General features: G+C 35.3%; 1 protein-coding gene across 3 annotated transcripts in view; it reads left to right on the top strand.

Annotated features, from left to right (window-relative positions):
• The window catches only part of DTHD1 (death domain containing 1), a 71750-nt gene that overhangs the window by 10801 nt on the left and 46628 nt on the right, over positions 1 to 14321 (top strand). For 2 of the 3 annotated variants that reach the window (XM_040486100.1, XM_040486090.1), the window contains exons 5-6: positions 2201 to 2445; positions 13231 to 13395. In XM_040486100.1, coding sequence (XP_040342034.1) covers positions 2201 to 2445; positions 13231 to 13395 — 410 coding nt within the window. The remainder of the gene's footprint in view (positions 1 to 2200; positions 2446 to 13230; positions 13396 to 14321) is intronic. The other variant, XM_040486111.1, reaches the window with a different exon arrangement.

Below are 14321 nucleotides of genomic sequence, written 5' to 3'. Positions count from 1 at the left end.
AACACCCCTCCAGCAACCTTCAATTTGTTTTCATATATTTAAGAGTCTCTTATGGTTTTCCTCCCTCTCTTTTTATCTTATTTTTTCTTCCCTTCCCCTATGCTCATCTGTTTTGTTTATAAAATTCCACATGGTGAAATCATATGATATTTATCTTTCTCTGACTGACTTATGTTGCTTAGCATAATACACTCTGGTTCCATTCATGCTGTTGCAAATGGCAATATTTCATTCTTTTTGTTTGCCAAGTCATATGTATATATATATATATATGAATGTGCCCCTTCAAATCAGCATTTTTGTATCCTTTGGATAAATACCTACTAGTTAAGGGTTATAGGGTAGTTCTATTTTTAATTTTTGGGGGAAACTCCATACTGTTTTCCAGAGTGGCTGCACCAGTTTGCATTCCCACCATCAGTGCAAAAGTTTTTCCCTTTCTCCACATCCTAATCAACATCTGTTGTTGCCTGAGTTGTTAATTTTAGCCATTCTGACAGGTCTGAGGTGGCATCTCATTGTGGTTTTGGTTTGTATTTCCCTGATATTGAGTGATGTTGAGCATCTTTTCATGTGTTTATTAGTCATCTGGATGTCTTCTTTCAAAAATTGTCTGTTCATGTTTTTGCCCATTTCTTCACTGGATTATTTATTTTTTTGGGTGTTGAGTTTGATAAATTCTCTATAGATTTTGGATAGTAATCCTTTATCTCATATGTCATTTGCAAATATCTTCTCCCATTCTGTCAGTTGCCTTTTACTTTTGTAGATTGTTTCCTTTGCTGTGCAGAAGCTTTTTATTTTGATGAGGTCCCAATAGTTTATTTTTGTTTCTAGTTTCCCTTGCCTCTGGAGACATGTCTACTAAGAAGTTGCTGTGGCTGAGGTTGTTGCCTGTTTTCTCCTGTAGGATTTTGATGGCTTCCTGTGTTACATTTAGCTCTTTCATCCATTTTGAGTTTATTTTTGTGTATGGTGTAAGAAAGTGGTCCAGGTTTTTTTTTTTTTTAATGTTTGTTTGTTTGTTTGTTTGTTTGTTTATTGAGAGAGAAAAAGCATGAAAGGGATAGGGAAGAGAGAAAGGGAAATATGGAATCTCATGCAGGCTTCATGTTCAGCACAGAGCCCAATGTAGGGCTTCAACTCACGAACTGTGAGATCATGACCTGAGCCAAAAGGAAGAGCTGGACGCTTAACCGACTGAGCCACCCAGGTGCTCTTCTTATATTTTTAATGACCTAACATACAGTTTTATCAGTGATAAAGTGAGGATTTGGAGCATAATGAATCTCATTCCAAAGTACACCCCTGCTTTATTTGAAAGCTTTCTTAACTCTGTGTGTATGTGTGTGTGTGTGTGTGTGTGTCTTGATATTTATTAACAAAAACATATGTTGAGTATCTATGATAGAATTGATGCCAGAATTTGGGACATTCATATGATTCAAAATTTGCATCTGAGAGGATGGCAAAAAAAGAGGCTAACCAATTTAAATATTTATGATTATGAATATTTGGTTATATTTAATTATAAAACATCCCTTTTTGGGAATGAGGATTTAATATATACAAACACCGTTTGCAAAGTATACACAAGATATGATAGAGCATCAGTGCACATTTTAGAAGATACACTTTCTCAATATTTTCTGTTCTTCCAGTCTAGACTCTCCCCTCATGTTCTCCTGTTTCTCTCAGTTATTGTAAGTGGTTAAAGGAGAAGAAAAAATAGGGGAAAAACCCATATTATGAACTATGTATTCATAAGTATTTTCCATAAACTTTAAAATTTTAGAATTATGCTAGCTATTTTTATTAGCCACTCTTGTGTGAGAGGAAACAAATATAGTCTTCTTTTTCTAGTTTCTAGTTTCTTGTTGATCTAACAACAGTTCTAATTAGAAATTACGTAAAATGTCTATTTTGTTTTCTAGGTCATTTTGTTGCCTACAATGAGTATTTCTCAGTTATTTATAACATTGGACAAGGAATCTAAATTCAGAAAGACTTTGTAAAAGGCGGGCCAAATGCTGTGTTTTTTAATAAATTAATTCAGTGTTGCTTCCAGTCAACAACACATAGAGAAATATATAAAACTAGATTCTGTCAAATTTTCAGAAAATTGACTTAGAAATGTGCTGATACTTTGCATCTTTTGCTATCAAAATATAGGAATATATGCATTTTTTTCCTTATTTAGGTCCAACCAGTTGACCCATCTTTGGTGGCATATTTAAAAACACAGCAAGATACTTCCTACCCGGTGATATCAACAAGCCCGCTGATCCACATGAAGCACCCTTTGGTACATCCTTTCCAGAAGCCAGTCACTGTATTCCTACCTTGTTCTCCACACCCTGATAAAAAAAATCTTGCATCTGAGATAGATCATAAAAGAATGGCTAGTGCCACTACAAAAAGGATCATACCACTGTACCTCAACCGGTGAGCTAAATCCTTGTATCTCTGAGTTGATGATAAACAAAGAAATGTAAATAATTTAAAAGTGTAATTTGATGTCATATATTTAAAAATCATTATTGAAATGTCATGCAACATTTTAATATAGATATAAAGTATTGTAGACCCATGAAAGGTAATGATTTTAGACCCACAAAAGGCCCAAATGTATGCTATGTGGTAGGGTAGACACAGAAGAGGTAAAATTAATCTTTGCTTTCAAAGAAGTTATGATATGGTTAATTATAAAGAAGTGGTACAGTGATTTTAACTTCTATATTTAAGAGTGTGCTCTTAATGTAGGAAAAAGATTAACCTGAACTTTTCTAAAACAAAATTAAATTTGAGTTTGTATTCGCCGTATCGGTGGAATACAAGTGGATAATCCCTTAATTTTTATGATTACGCAAAATCCCCACCAATGAGACAAATGTACATATTGAGTTACTTGTCAGAAATGACATTGGAAATGAAATGCTAACCTATTTCAGAAACGACATTGGAGATGAAATGCTAACAACAAATAGGTTACACAGAATAATCCCGATCTTAATTCCTGTTCTTTCATTTAATGCTTATTTTTTTCTTTTCTAATGAAAAATGTAGAAGGGAATGTTTCTGTTCTTCACTTCTGAAGGAAATATTTTTTTCTTTGAAGAACGAAGAGGGAGAAACAACTTCAGAGACTTAATTGAAATACTATCTACTACTAATTGAGAATCTACTGTGTTTCCTGTGTATATGGTTTTATCCAGTTTCCCCCACCCCACTTTATCTCCATTTTATTAGTGAGAAGACTGAGACTCAGTGATATTAATAACGTGTATAAGTCACTATACCTACCAAGTGATGCAATCTTGGACACCCTTGCATATCTCTAGATTTACTTATGACTCTATGTAGCTGTCCTTTATTAAGTTTGAAACTGCAAGGCTAGAAATTGAGATGTGGATTATTTGTCCTTTCCCACAATGTTTGCAATTTATGGCAATAGTAGAATATTAGGTTGAGGCTGGGAGAGGAAATTAAACTTTCCCTTGTGTTAAATTAAGTGAGAGAACATAAAAATATAGACATGATCCAGTTATATATACTTTTGCTACTTGGGATGGGGATCTATTTATCTATCTATCTGTCTGTCTGTCTGTCTATCTATCCATGCATCCATCCATTCATTTATATCTACATAGATATAGATATATAATCTTCCAAATGGCAGTTTAGTTAATCCATGTTCCTGTGTACCAATGTAAAGTAAGATTTAAAACCAGAAATATCCTGAAGCTTCAAATTTAAAATGTACCAGTCTAATAGATTAAAGACATGCTATTTTAAATATCCCCTGAGATACATATATATTTTTTATTTGTTTTTATTAATTTTTTAAACATTTATTCATTTTTGAGAGACAGAGAGAGAAAGAGCATGAGTGGGGGAGGGGGCAGAGAGGGAGGGAGACACAGAATCCAAAGCAGGCTCCAGACTCTAAGCTGTCGGCACAGAGTCCAATGTGGGGCTCGAACTCACTTACCATGAGGTTATGAAGTGAGCTGAAGTTGGATGCTTATCTGACTGAGCCACCCAGGTGCCCCCATATATAGTTTTAAAGATAAGAACGTAATCCTAAGAATGGATTCTTACCAGTAACCTGTTGCTGGAACCTAGTATTTCTACTATATATAGAGGGTGGATGGCAAAGGATTAATAAAAATAATTTGTGACTGATATGTATTTTCCATCATAAAACAAAGCAGCTCCATTTGCAATAAATATGATAGAAAAATAATTAGCTTGTCCCTGATGGTCTAATCCCCTAGTCTGAGAAATAGAAATTTATCCCTGTAACACACAGATACCATTTTTGGATCTGATTAGATCAGTGTTCCTTTGCCCCTCTTTTGCTATATTTGCACATGCCTCAGAAATGACAGAGCAGAATGAAAAGAGAAATTGGAAGCAGCATACTGCATTGTCAAAAATGAAATTCCCACAGGTATAGAGATAAGAGCAGAGGCGAGAGGAGCCCCAGTAGAAATCATGCTGAGGGTGGCACATTTTCATACACTTAATTGATTCGAAACATTTGAAATCCAGTTTTTTTCAGGTAGAAGATTACACAGTGGTACTCCAGATAAATTATACTCAGGAAAAACGATTAGACGCTGAAAATTGATTTATAAATTATACACATGGATCTGCTTTCCAGATCTGAGAAAGAGATTCAAGTGGCTACCAAAGCGAGTGGACAAATATTCATTCAAGATTAAGGGAAAAAATACAAAATCCTACATGATTTCCTAAGGAAAAAATTGTAATATTAATCAAAAAGATTTGAAAAGCGGAATAAAAACACCAAAGAACATACTATGGAAATAAAGAAAGAGAGCATCATTCTGACATTTCACAGTAACTTGAATAATGAGAATCACAGTTACCTGCAGAGTATTTTAGAAATCTGTTTTGTAAGTGTAGTATGATCCAGTAAGCAAAATTTCTGAGAAACAGAAAGCCATCAGGATAGACTAGAAAAAGACAAGAGGACAACAGGATAAGATACAAAGATAACAAGCAGAGATGAAAAGGGACCAGTGTTTGATAAGGAGTCATTTGAAGTGATGTCACCTAATAATTACAGGTATCATCAAAGGAGCAACCAAAACAACCATAAAAGAAGCAATAATCAAAGGCATAGTTGAATTTGATTTTCTGACGTTGATTAAAGCCTTGACTTAGAAAGTGCTGATTGATTACTAGACACAATTTATGAAAAAACAAAAAACAAAAAACAAAACCCATACTTAGGCATAACATGGAAGATTTGAAATGCACATTTAAATAAAACATAATTCTTTAACAATCTGTTTAGCAGAAGCAGACTAAGTAAAAAGGAATAAAATCAGTCTTGCCTCAATCTCATTCATAAAAGTACAAAGCAAAAAGTAAAAAGGAAAAGTTTATATGGCAAAAGGATAACGGAAGGAAAACAAGAAGACAGCATGGTGATATTAAAGAGAAAAGATGATATAAATAAAATCATCAGTTATATTAAACAAATATAAATGGAGTAAACATAATTTATACTGTTGTTCATCTTACACAAACCTTTAATATTTTTTAAAAGCTTCTATGCTGTATTTGAGATGATTTCCTCATATATTTTACCTTTTTTATATTTTGTTTTTATTTATTTATTTATTTATTTATTAAAGTAAATTAGGTTTTCTTTTTTATTTTTTTCAGAGAGAGAGAGAGCAAGTGGGAGAGAGGAGTAGAGAGAGAAAGGGCGGGAGAGAGGGGCAATGGGAGAGAGAGAGAGATAGAGAGAGAGAGAATCTTAAGAGAGAAAGAGAGATCCTGGGATCATGACCTGAGCCAAACTCAAGAGTCAGACACTCAACTGACTGAGCCAACCAGGCACCCTTACATTTTTACTGTTTTTTTTTTTTTTAAATCAGTAGTTTCAACTGTTCATTTCAATCATTGTAACTCTTATTTCTAAAAAAAGAAAAAAAAAGATATCGATATATTTTAAAAATCTTTTGTTCTAAGATGCTCTGTTTTTTCACTATGCTTTCTATTTCTTTCGTTACCCCCTTAATCATTGTAAACACACTCATTTTACGGTTTTATTGAGATTATTCTATCACCTACCTATTAGCATGATGTTTAAGATTATCTATTAGCCTGGTGTAATCTAGTACCTTGTCTATATGCTAATTCCGTCCTTAGAAATTCATTTCCAAGTATTGATTATGATTTTTAGATCAACTTTTCTTTTCTCCCTCCCTCCTGCCAGAGCAGCTTTGTGTGTTTGTTGCTTTCTTGAGCCAATATTCAAAGAGATTTGGGTTGTTTTTATTGTTTCTCATTTTATGGCCAGTGCTGCCCTTTTGGGATTCCAGTTTTATGACTGAATTAGTTCCAGCTAATAGCTAGAGGCTGTATCTGATGTACCCGATAATATATTAAGCTCCAGCCCCTACACACCTGGTGTGTATGCACAGTTAGTGGGGCAGGGTGTGTGTGTGGAGGAGACTGATGAGGGTGGGAGCTTCCATAGAACCGGTTGGTCATGTTCTGTGGGGAGAGAAGAGAATTCCAACTTTTTGAAGTGTGTTTGTTTGTTTGTTTGTTTGTTTCCAGATCTAAGGGATTTTTTTTCCAGCTTTTGAGTTCCTCTACTTTCCTGTGTGTGTGTGTGTGTGTGTGTGTGTGTGTGTGTGTGTGTTTGAGAGAGAGAGAGAGAGAGAGAGAGAGAAAGACAGAGACAGAGACAGAGACAGAGAGAGAGACAGAGATTTTGTCCAGCATTCCTGTGTAGTGGGAAGATGGCCATTTGTCATCAATTCAGTTGGCCAAAGTACTAATTTCTTTTTTTTCCTCCATCTCTTTGCTCTAGTGTATGGTCTTTCTGCTAGAAAATTCTTTTTCCGTCATGTTTAGGTGAAGAACTCTGGTTTATTCTGTAAGTAGTAGCTTAACTGTGTCCGTATCTGTCAAGACATTCTAAGATCTCTAGGAGGGATTGATTTTTCCTCTCTTTGCGTCAGCCACATTCTTTGCACACATCCTATGTCATACTATAGTATCATTCTCCTTTCCATTTATCATCACTCAGCATAAGTATAACATTGTAGGTGCTAAAAAAAAAAAGTTGTGTGAGTTAAATAAATTAATGAATAAATTTATGGAAATGTAAATAGTATTAGTAATCCTATGCTTTGTAAAAACACTGAATTAGTATTTTATACTATGCTGTTGCTATTAGTGCTAGATATGGTGGATGCATTTCTCTATCCAGTGGAGCATTAAACAATAAAATGAGAACCTGTGTCAACTATTTACTTAACATTCTTTCATGTGCTTGCTTTGGCAGCACATATACTAACATTCTTACATCAAAGGGTGAAAACAGTTGAACATTTTCTATGGAAATAGGAACACAGTGAAGCACTCCATGCTTCATAAAATAAAAAAATGGTAAAAACTAGGTGAGGCCAAAACATGGTCTAAATCTGAAGAATTAGTGGTCTTTATTACATTACATTCCTCTATGTCTGAATGGTTTCTGGGGAAAAGATGAGAGTCATTTAATTATGAATCAGAAAAGATTTCTTCACAGTAGTGAAAGGTGAAATTAATTTGTTAAATAAAAACTTATTCCATATTATATAAGAAATACTTTAGAGAGTCAGATGGGTAAATAATTTTGCTCATGAAAAATACTATTTCTACATATTGTCATTGGTTTTAAGATTATTATGTTCAAATGTAATATGTGAGTCTTATATGACAATATCTGTAAAATATATGCATCATATGGCATGATAATAAAATGAACACGTTGGTAAAACTATCACACAACTTAAGAAATCAAAAAGAAACCATCACAGAACAACAGAATTGGAAGACTGACACTATGCGACTTCAAGACTTACTACAGAACCACAGTATCAACAGTGTAATATTGGTGAAAGAATAGGCAAATAGACCAGTGGAACAGAATAGAGAGCCCAAAAATAGATCTACATAAATATAGTCAACGGATTTTTGACAAAGAAGAAAAGGCAATGCAATGCAATAAAGATAGTCTTTTCAACAAATAGTGCTGGAACAAGTAGAGGTCCACATTAAAAAAAAAATGTAGACAACACTTATGCCTTTCACAAATTAACCCAAATTGGATTATAGGCATAAATGTAAAATGAAAAGCTACAAAACTCCTAGAAGGTGTTTTCACCTAATTGCACCTAATAGGTGAAAATCTAGATGACCTCGTGTATGGCAATGACTTTTAGATACAACACTAAAGGCACAATCCACGTTAGAAATAATTGATATGCTGGACTTCATAAAATTAAAAGCTTCTGCTCTGGGAAAGAGAATATTAAGAGAATAAGAAGATGAGCCCCAGAGTAGGAGAAAATATTTACAAAAGGTACATCTGATAAAGAGATGTTATCCAAAATACCAAAGAACTCTTAAAACTTAACAATAAGAAACAAAAACTTGATTAAAAAATGGGCCAAAGACCTTAACAGACACCTTAGCAAAGAAGATGTATGATTGGCAAATAAGAATCTGAAAAGATGTTCCACAGCATATGTCATCACTGAGATGCAAATTAAAACAAAAATCATACAAATACACATCTATTAGGATGGCCAAAATCCAGAACACTTACAACCTTAAATGCTGGTGAGGATGTGAAGAAGCAGGAATTCTTATTCATTGTTTGTGGGAATGCAAAATGGTACAGCTATTTTGGGAAACTTGTGGTTTCTTACAAAACTAAACATACTCTTATCATACTATCCAGTAATAGCACTTCTTGATATTTATTGAAAGGAGTTGAAAACATGTCCACACAAACACCTGCATATGGATGTTATATAAGATTTATTCTCAACTGTCAAAACTTGGAAGCAATCAAGATGTCAAGAATTGATAAATAACATCCGTACAATAGAAAATTACTCAGTGCCAAAAAGAAATGAGCTATCAAACCAAAAATACATGGAGGAATCTTAAATGCATATTGCTAAGTGAAAGAAAACAATCTGAAAAGGCTACCTACTGTATGATATATACTGTATAACATTCTGGAAAAGGCAAAACTATGAAGACAGTAAAAATGTCAGTGGTTGCCAGACATTGGAGTGAAGGAGGGACAAATAGGCAGAATATAGAGGGTTTTTATAGTGGTGAAAATACTTTGTATGATACTATTATGATGGCTACATGTCATTCTACATTTGTTCAAACCTACATAATGTACAACACAAAGTTAACTCTAATATAAACTATGGTCTTTGGGTGATCATGATGTATCAATGTAGGTCCACCAATTGTAACAAAGGTACCACTTTGATGGGGGATATTGATAATGGAGGAGGCTATGCATATGTGGAAACAGGAGGTAAATGGGAAACCTGTGCATCTTCCTCTCAATTTTGCTGTGAACCTAAAACTGCTATAGAAAGAAAGAAGAAATAAAGAGAAAGAAAGAAGAAAGAGAAAGAAAGAAAGAAAGAAAGAAAGAAAGAAAGAAAGAAAGAGAGAAAGAAAGACAGAAAGAAAAAGAGAAAGAAAGAGAGAAAGAAAGAAAGAAAAAGGAAAGAGAAAGAAAGAAAGAAACTATCCTTGAAAAGTTTCCAGTAATGCCTATTTCTACTTGTAGAACCTTGGGATATAACTTCTTTTCTTTAAAGTTTATTTATTTATTTTGAAAGAGAGAGAGAGCACAAGCAGGGGAGGGGCAGAAAGAGAGAAGAAAGAGAAAGAATCCTAAGCTGACAGTGCAGAGCCCCACACAGGGCTTAAACTCACAAACCTTGAGATCATGACCTGAGCCGAAATCAAGAGTCCAACGCTTAACTGACTGAGCCACCTGGGTGCCCCCTAGACAGATAGATCTTTTTTATCTTGGAAAAAATCTTCTGAGTGTCTTTCAGTGGTGTGGCATTAAGGCATTTATCTCAGAACAACATACCAGGGCACTGTTAGACCTGAGAAAGGCAGCTTGGAGTGGACACCTGTTGCTTTGTCTACCCAGCCACTTTAATTTTTAGAAATTGTACCACAAATTCTGGAAAGTGTTCTTTCCATCCATGTGGATCTAATGGGAATTTCCATGTTTTTTAATGTCCTTGTTAATTATAATTGAGCACTTGTCCCAAAATGGGCCAGTTATAATTGCCCCAATGCCTGGAATTTTGGGTACGGAAAAAGTTTCACCTCAAGAAAAAAGCAAAATCAGTAATTCTTGAATAAACAAATTTATTTAATGAAGATTATATTTTATGGAACTCTTAGCACATCAGAATTCTCTGTGGACTGTGATCAAATGCTAGCCATTGCTAGACAATAGGAGATGTGAAAGTTTGCTAATAGCATATATAAAAGGAAGAGTTTATTTGCAGAGTTGTCAAGAACAGCTGGGATAGATAAGGATGCTTGCAAATCATTTAATTTCAAGAGGAGGTATAATCTATTATCATATTAAAGTCTAAATGTGAGATTATGGATGCGTTAACTATACGGTAATAATCATTTTGTAACATATCCATGTATTAAACCATTACATTTTACACCTTAAACTTACACAATGTTATATGTCATGAAATCTAAATTTGATCTTTATATCATTGAGGACTCTTTTGATTTTGAGTGTCAGAAAAGCAAGCCCAAAGTTTTAAGGAAAAAGGAATTCTTTGGTTCATGTAAACAAAAAGTCTGGGGATATATTTGTCTTTATATTCTTCTTCAACCAGAAAGAACCTAGTCTCTCTCTTCTCTTTCTGCCCTCCTCTGTGCCAATTCCATTCTTTGACATGCTTGTCCCTCATGCTGGCAAGACAGTTCCATCTTGCTATTCCAAGTTCAGTAGAAGGTGAAGCTCCCCATGGATATGCATAAAGGCCCTGAGAGTTATTCTCACCCTAAATCAGTTACAAACCCATCACTGAACAGATCACTAGGACTGGGAGGAAGATGCACTCTACAGGGTAGGCTAGGCTAACAAAAACTTGAATTCACCCAGGGCTGATGACAACAATCCATATCTCACACATGCTGTGTTGTCCTCAAAGGCAGGCTGTCTCTTGGTTATCCTCACTCCAGTACCCAGGCTGAAAGGCAACCACTTTCTGGCTGCTGTCATGGGTAGCAGAAGAAAAAGCTTTGAGTAGATGCACATGAGCAATTAAATGCTTGGTCTCCAAGTGACATTCACTGTTTATTAACTAGAACTAGTCATATGGCCCCCACTCAATCGCTGGGGAAAGGAAGTGCGACCCTATCACGTGCTCAGAAATCAGAAAAAATGGGATTTTTTTTTAAAGCAAACTTTGTTAATGAATGCCAAATGCACTATATGCCTCAGGCTTTAGACCCGCCTGGACCTGAGAGTAGGGTTCAGTTCTGCTACTGCTGAGAACCTGTAGGTCCCCAGAAATGTTTAGACTATTGGGAGAAAAAAGTTAGGAGTTGTCATCAGAAAAAAAAAAAAAAAATCAATCATGCATTTAATTAAGTAATTTTCTAGTAAATGACCAGAGTTTTAGATTCAGTTTCAGTGTATTTTCCTGTGCTAATAAATTATCAACTTCCGGCGTGCCTGGGTGGCTCAGTTGGTTGGTTAGGCTTCCTATTGTTGCTTTCTCATGGTTCCTGAGATCAGCTCTCCCCTCCCCCCATCGGGCTCTGTGCTGATAGAGCAGAGCCTGCTTGGGATTCTGTCTCTCTCCTTCTCTCTGACCTTAACCCACTTGTGCTGTCTCTGTCTCTCTCAAAATAAAATAAATAATTTTTTAAAAACTCCATAAAAAATAATTAACTTCCAAGTGTTACAAAATTTACTCTATTTGTGGTTTTAAACCAAAAGCCAAAAACTAAATGTTATTTCTTCCCCTATTCTCCATATTTTAAACTGGCTGATTCCCTGAAGGAATCAATAGAATCTAAAAATTTCAGAGTAGACATTTTTAAATCAAGTTTAGTTCCTAATTTATGGCTTATTGGACAGCTCAACCTGTAAAAACTAAGGTGGTTTTAAAGCCATAACTAATCGTATTCACAAATAAGGATGTGGGATTCACACTTGGGTCTTCATTCTTAGTAACTAGCTAACATGGTTTTTACCCCTTGTGACTTGTACTATCATTAGACCTTTCCCACCCCCACCCCCCACTATGTTCAGTATCAAGGACTTTTCCTCCTTTCTGAGGAACAGGTATCCATTTAAATGAATTCAAGAAAAGAGTTTATTGTAAGGCTATTCCATCTCTAGGACTACATGGATTCTTTCATTTTGATTTCTCTCCTTTTCTCTCTTAGCATCTCCTCTATTTTTTTCCTTTATTAATACTCTCTGTGTTAATTATTTTTATAGCCCAGGGTGCCGTAGCTAAATGACAGCAGTGACAAGTTATAATCTCTGGTCCTCTTAGTCAAGTTCCGAAGAAAAAAGATAAAATTTGCTGAGTGTTGAAACTTGGTCTACTGTGAGTAAATTCAGCTCTGGTTGGTGGAAGGTATCACATGGTATATTCAAATGCAGGTTGAAAAGGAAGGGGGATTGTGCAAGAAAGCTAATTCGCTATGTCTGCTGTAGGAATTAGGATAAAAATATTAATTCAATTGATGTAGGTACTATTTAACTCTATGATGTAGATACTATTGTTACTCTCATACTATAAATAAGGAAACTGAAACAGAGAGATCAAATAACTTGCCCATTGGTCATATAGTTAATAAGATTCAGATCCACCCAGGATTTGAAAGTAGAAAGTCTTGCTCCAGAATCTGTGGTCTTACCTGTTAGGTGCCCCCACTACTCTTGGCTCCCCTGAAGCATCTGGGTTTTCACCAGTGACTTTATTAATGTTTTGGGGGTGTTCCCTTAACTCTCTTGCCAGTAATAAAATGTTTCTCATTTTCCAAAGTTCACGTCAAATATTAACATTTTCACTTTGCAAGCTTCCCTGAGCACCTTCCTTCTGTTTTCTAAACCACCTTGTGCATTCCCTTAATTATCACACCGATCACCTTGCCCCATATTTGGGTAATACTATAATACTGTACTCTTCAGTAGAGCAAGGGCTATATGTTTCTTATCTTTGTGTTCCCGGTGCATAGAGGAATTACTGGCACATAGAATACATTTAATGTACTGTTATTGGATTATTTGCTTACTGAAAGAATTAATGCATTAAATAAGATTCATGCTACACAAATTTTACCAGTTTCTCCTCTCCTACCATTGTACAGGACAAAAAGCACTTCCATAAGGAAACCTGGGAACAATGCCTGTGAATCTTTGAGATTACTGGGATTCAGAAGTGGAGACAGTGGTTGGTTTGGGCTTGATAATGTTGTAGTGAGAACCATGCAGAGTGGCTTGATATCATTTGAATTGCGCGAACATTTAGAGAGGTAATACAATACCTGTAAACAATACAAGTTGACGGTATTATATCCTGATGAATTATAAGTGATGCTTACTGAAATGAAATTATAGGATTAGGTTTTTATGCCTCATATAGGAATATAAATAGTTCTTCAGGGTGTGCTGAAAACACAAACCAGAATTGATATGAATATGCTATCTATAATTTCATTCATGATAGTTTAATAAGTGCTTTTGGAAATCACTCATAACTTAGATTTATTTTTAGAGATTTCCTTTAACTCCAAAATAGTTTGAAAACAGCACATTTATGAAATTCCATGAAGACAGTAATTAACTGTTCATACTATGCTAATCTCATAAGCATGTATATGTAAACTGAATTTGTTATTTCCGTGCCCTTATTTTGCCTTCCTCATTTCCATGTTTTCTAGACAGCTAATTATGAGAAGAGTTTTAGACAGTTTTAAGGCTCATGAGGAGCAGACACTCATAAAGAGAAGGCAATCATATGTCTAAAGATAGCTTTTATTTCAAAATGGAAGATCTTACATCTACAGTTGTCTCGGGTCAGAAGCAGAGTTTAATATGAGAATTTATTGATTTATTGAGGGAGAACTCTTAGGTGAATCCTGTAAGGGAATGAAAGAAATGAGTAAGGCAAGGGAATAAGCTGAGAAAACCTATGGTTTCAGCAGAAGTTTTACCTCAGCCTGGTACCTCCGGGAAGCTCAGGAGTCTGAGTACCAAGGAGGCTGGTATACACCCCTGCATCAGTCAATCCTTGTCTGTGGGTGCAGGGATTCTCTGGCTGAGGGCGATCATGGAAGGCAATTTTGTGGAGAAGAGTTGGGGGATGTGTGTGAGGGGGTAAGGATCCAGCCCAGAGAGGGATGTCTATATTCGTCTGCCAGGCTGCCATAATAAAGTGCCACAAACTAGGTGGCTTAAA

The sequence above is a fragment of the Herpailurus yagouaroundi genome, unplaced genomic scaffold (assembly GCF_014898765.1).
Source record: "Herpailurus yagouaroundi ecotype Mexico unplaced genomic scaffold, PumYag 28, whole genome shotgun sequence".
In the NCBI taxonomy this organism is placed as follows: Eukaryota; Metazoa; Chordata; class Mammalia; order Carnivora; family Felidae; genus Herpailurus; species Herpailurus yagouaroundi.
Note: the sequence above shows the minus strand (reverse complement) of the source record. Positions and strands in the feature narration are given on the sequence as shown.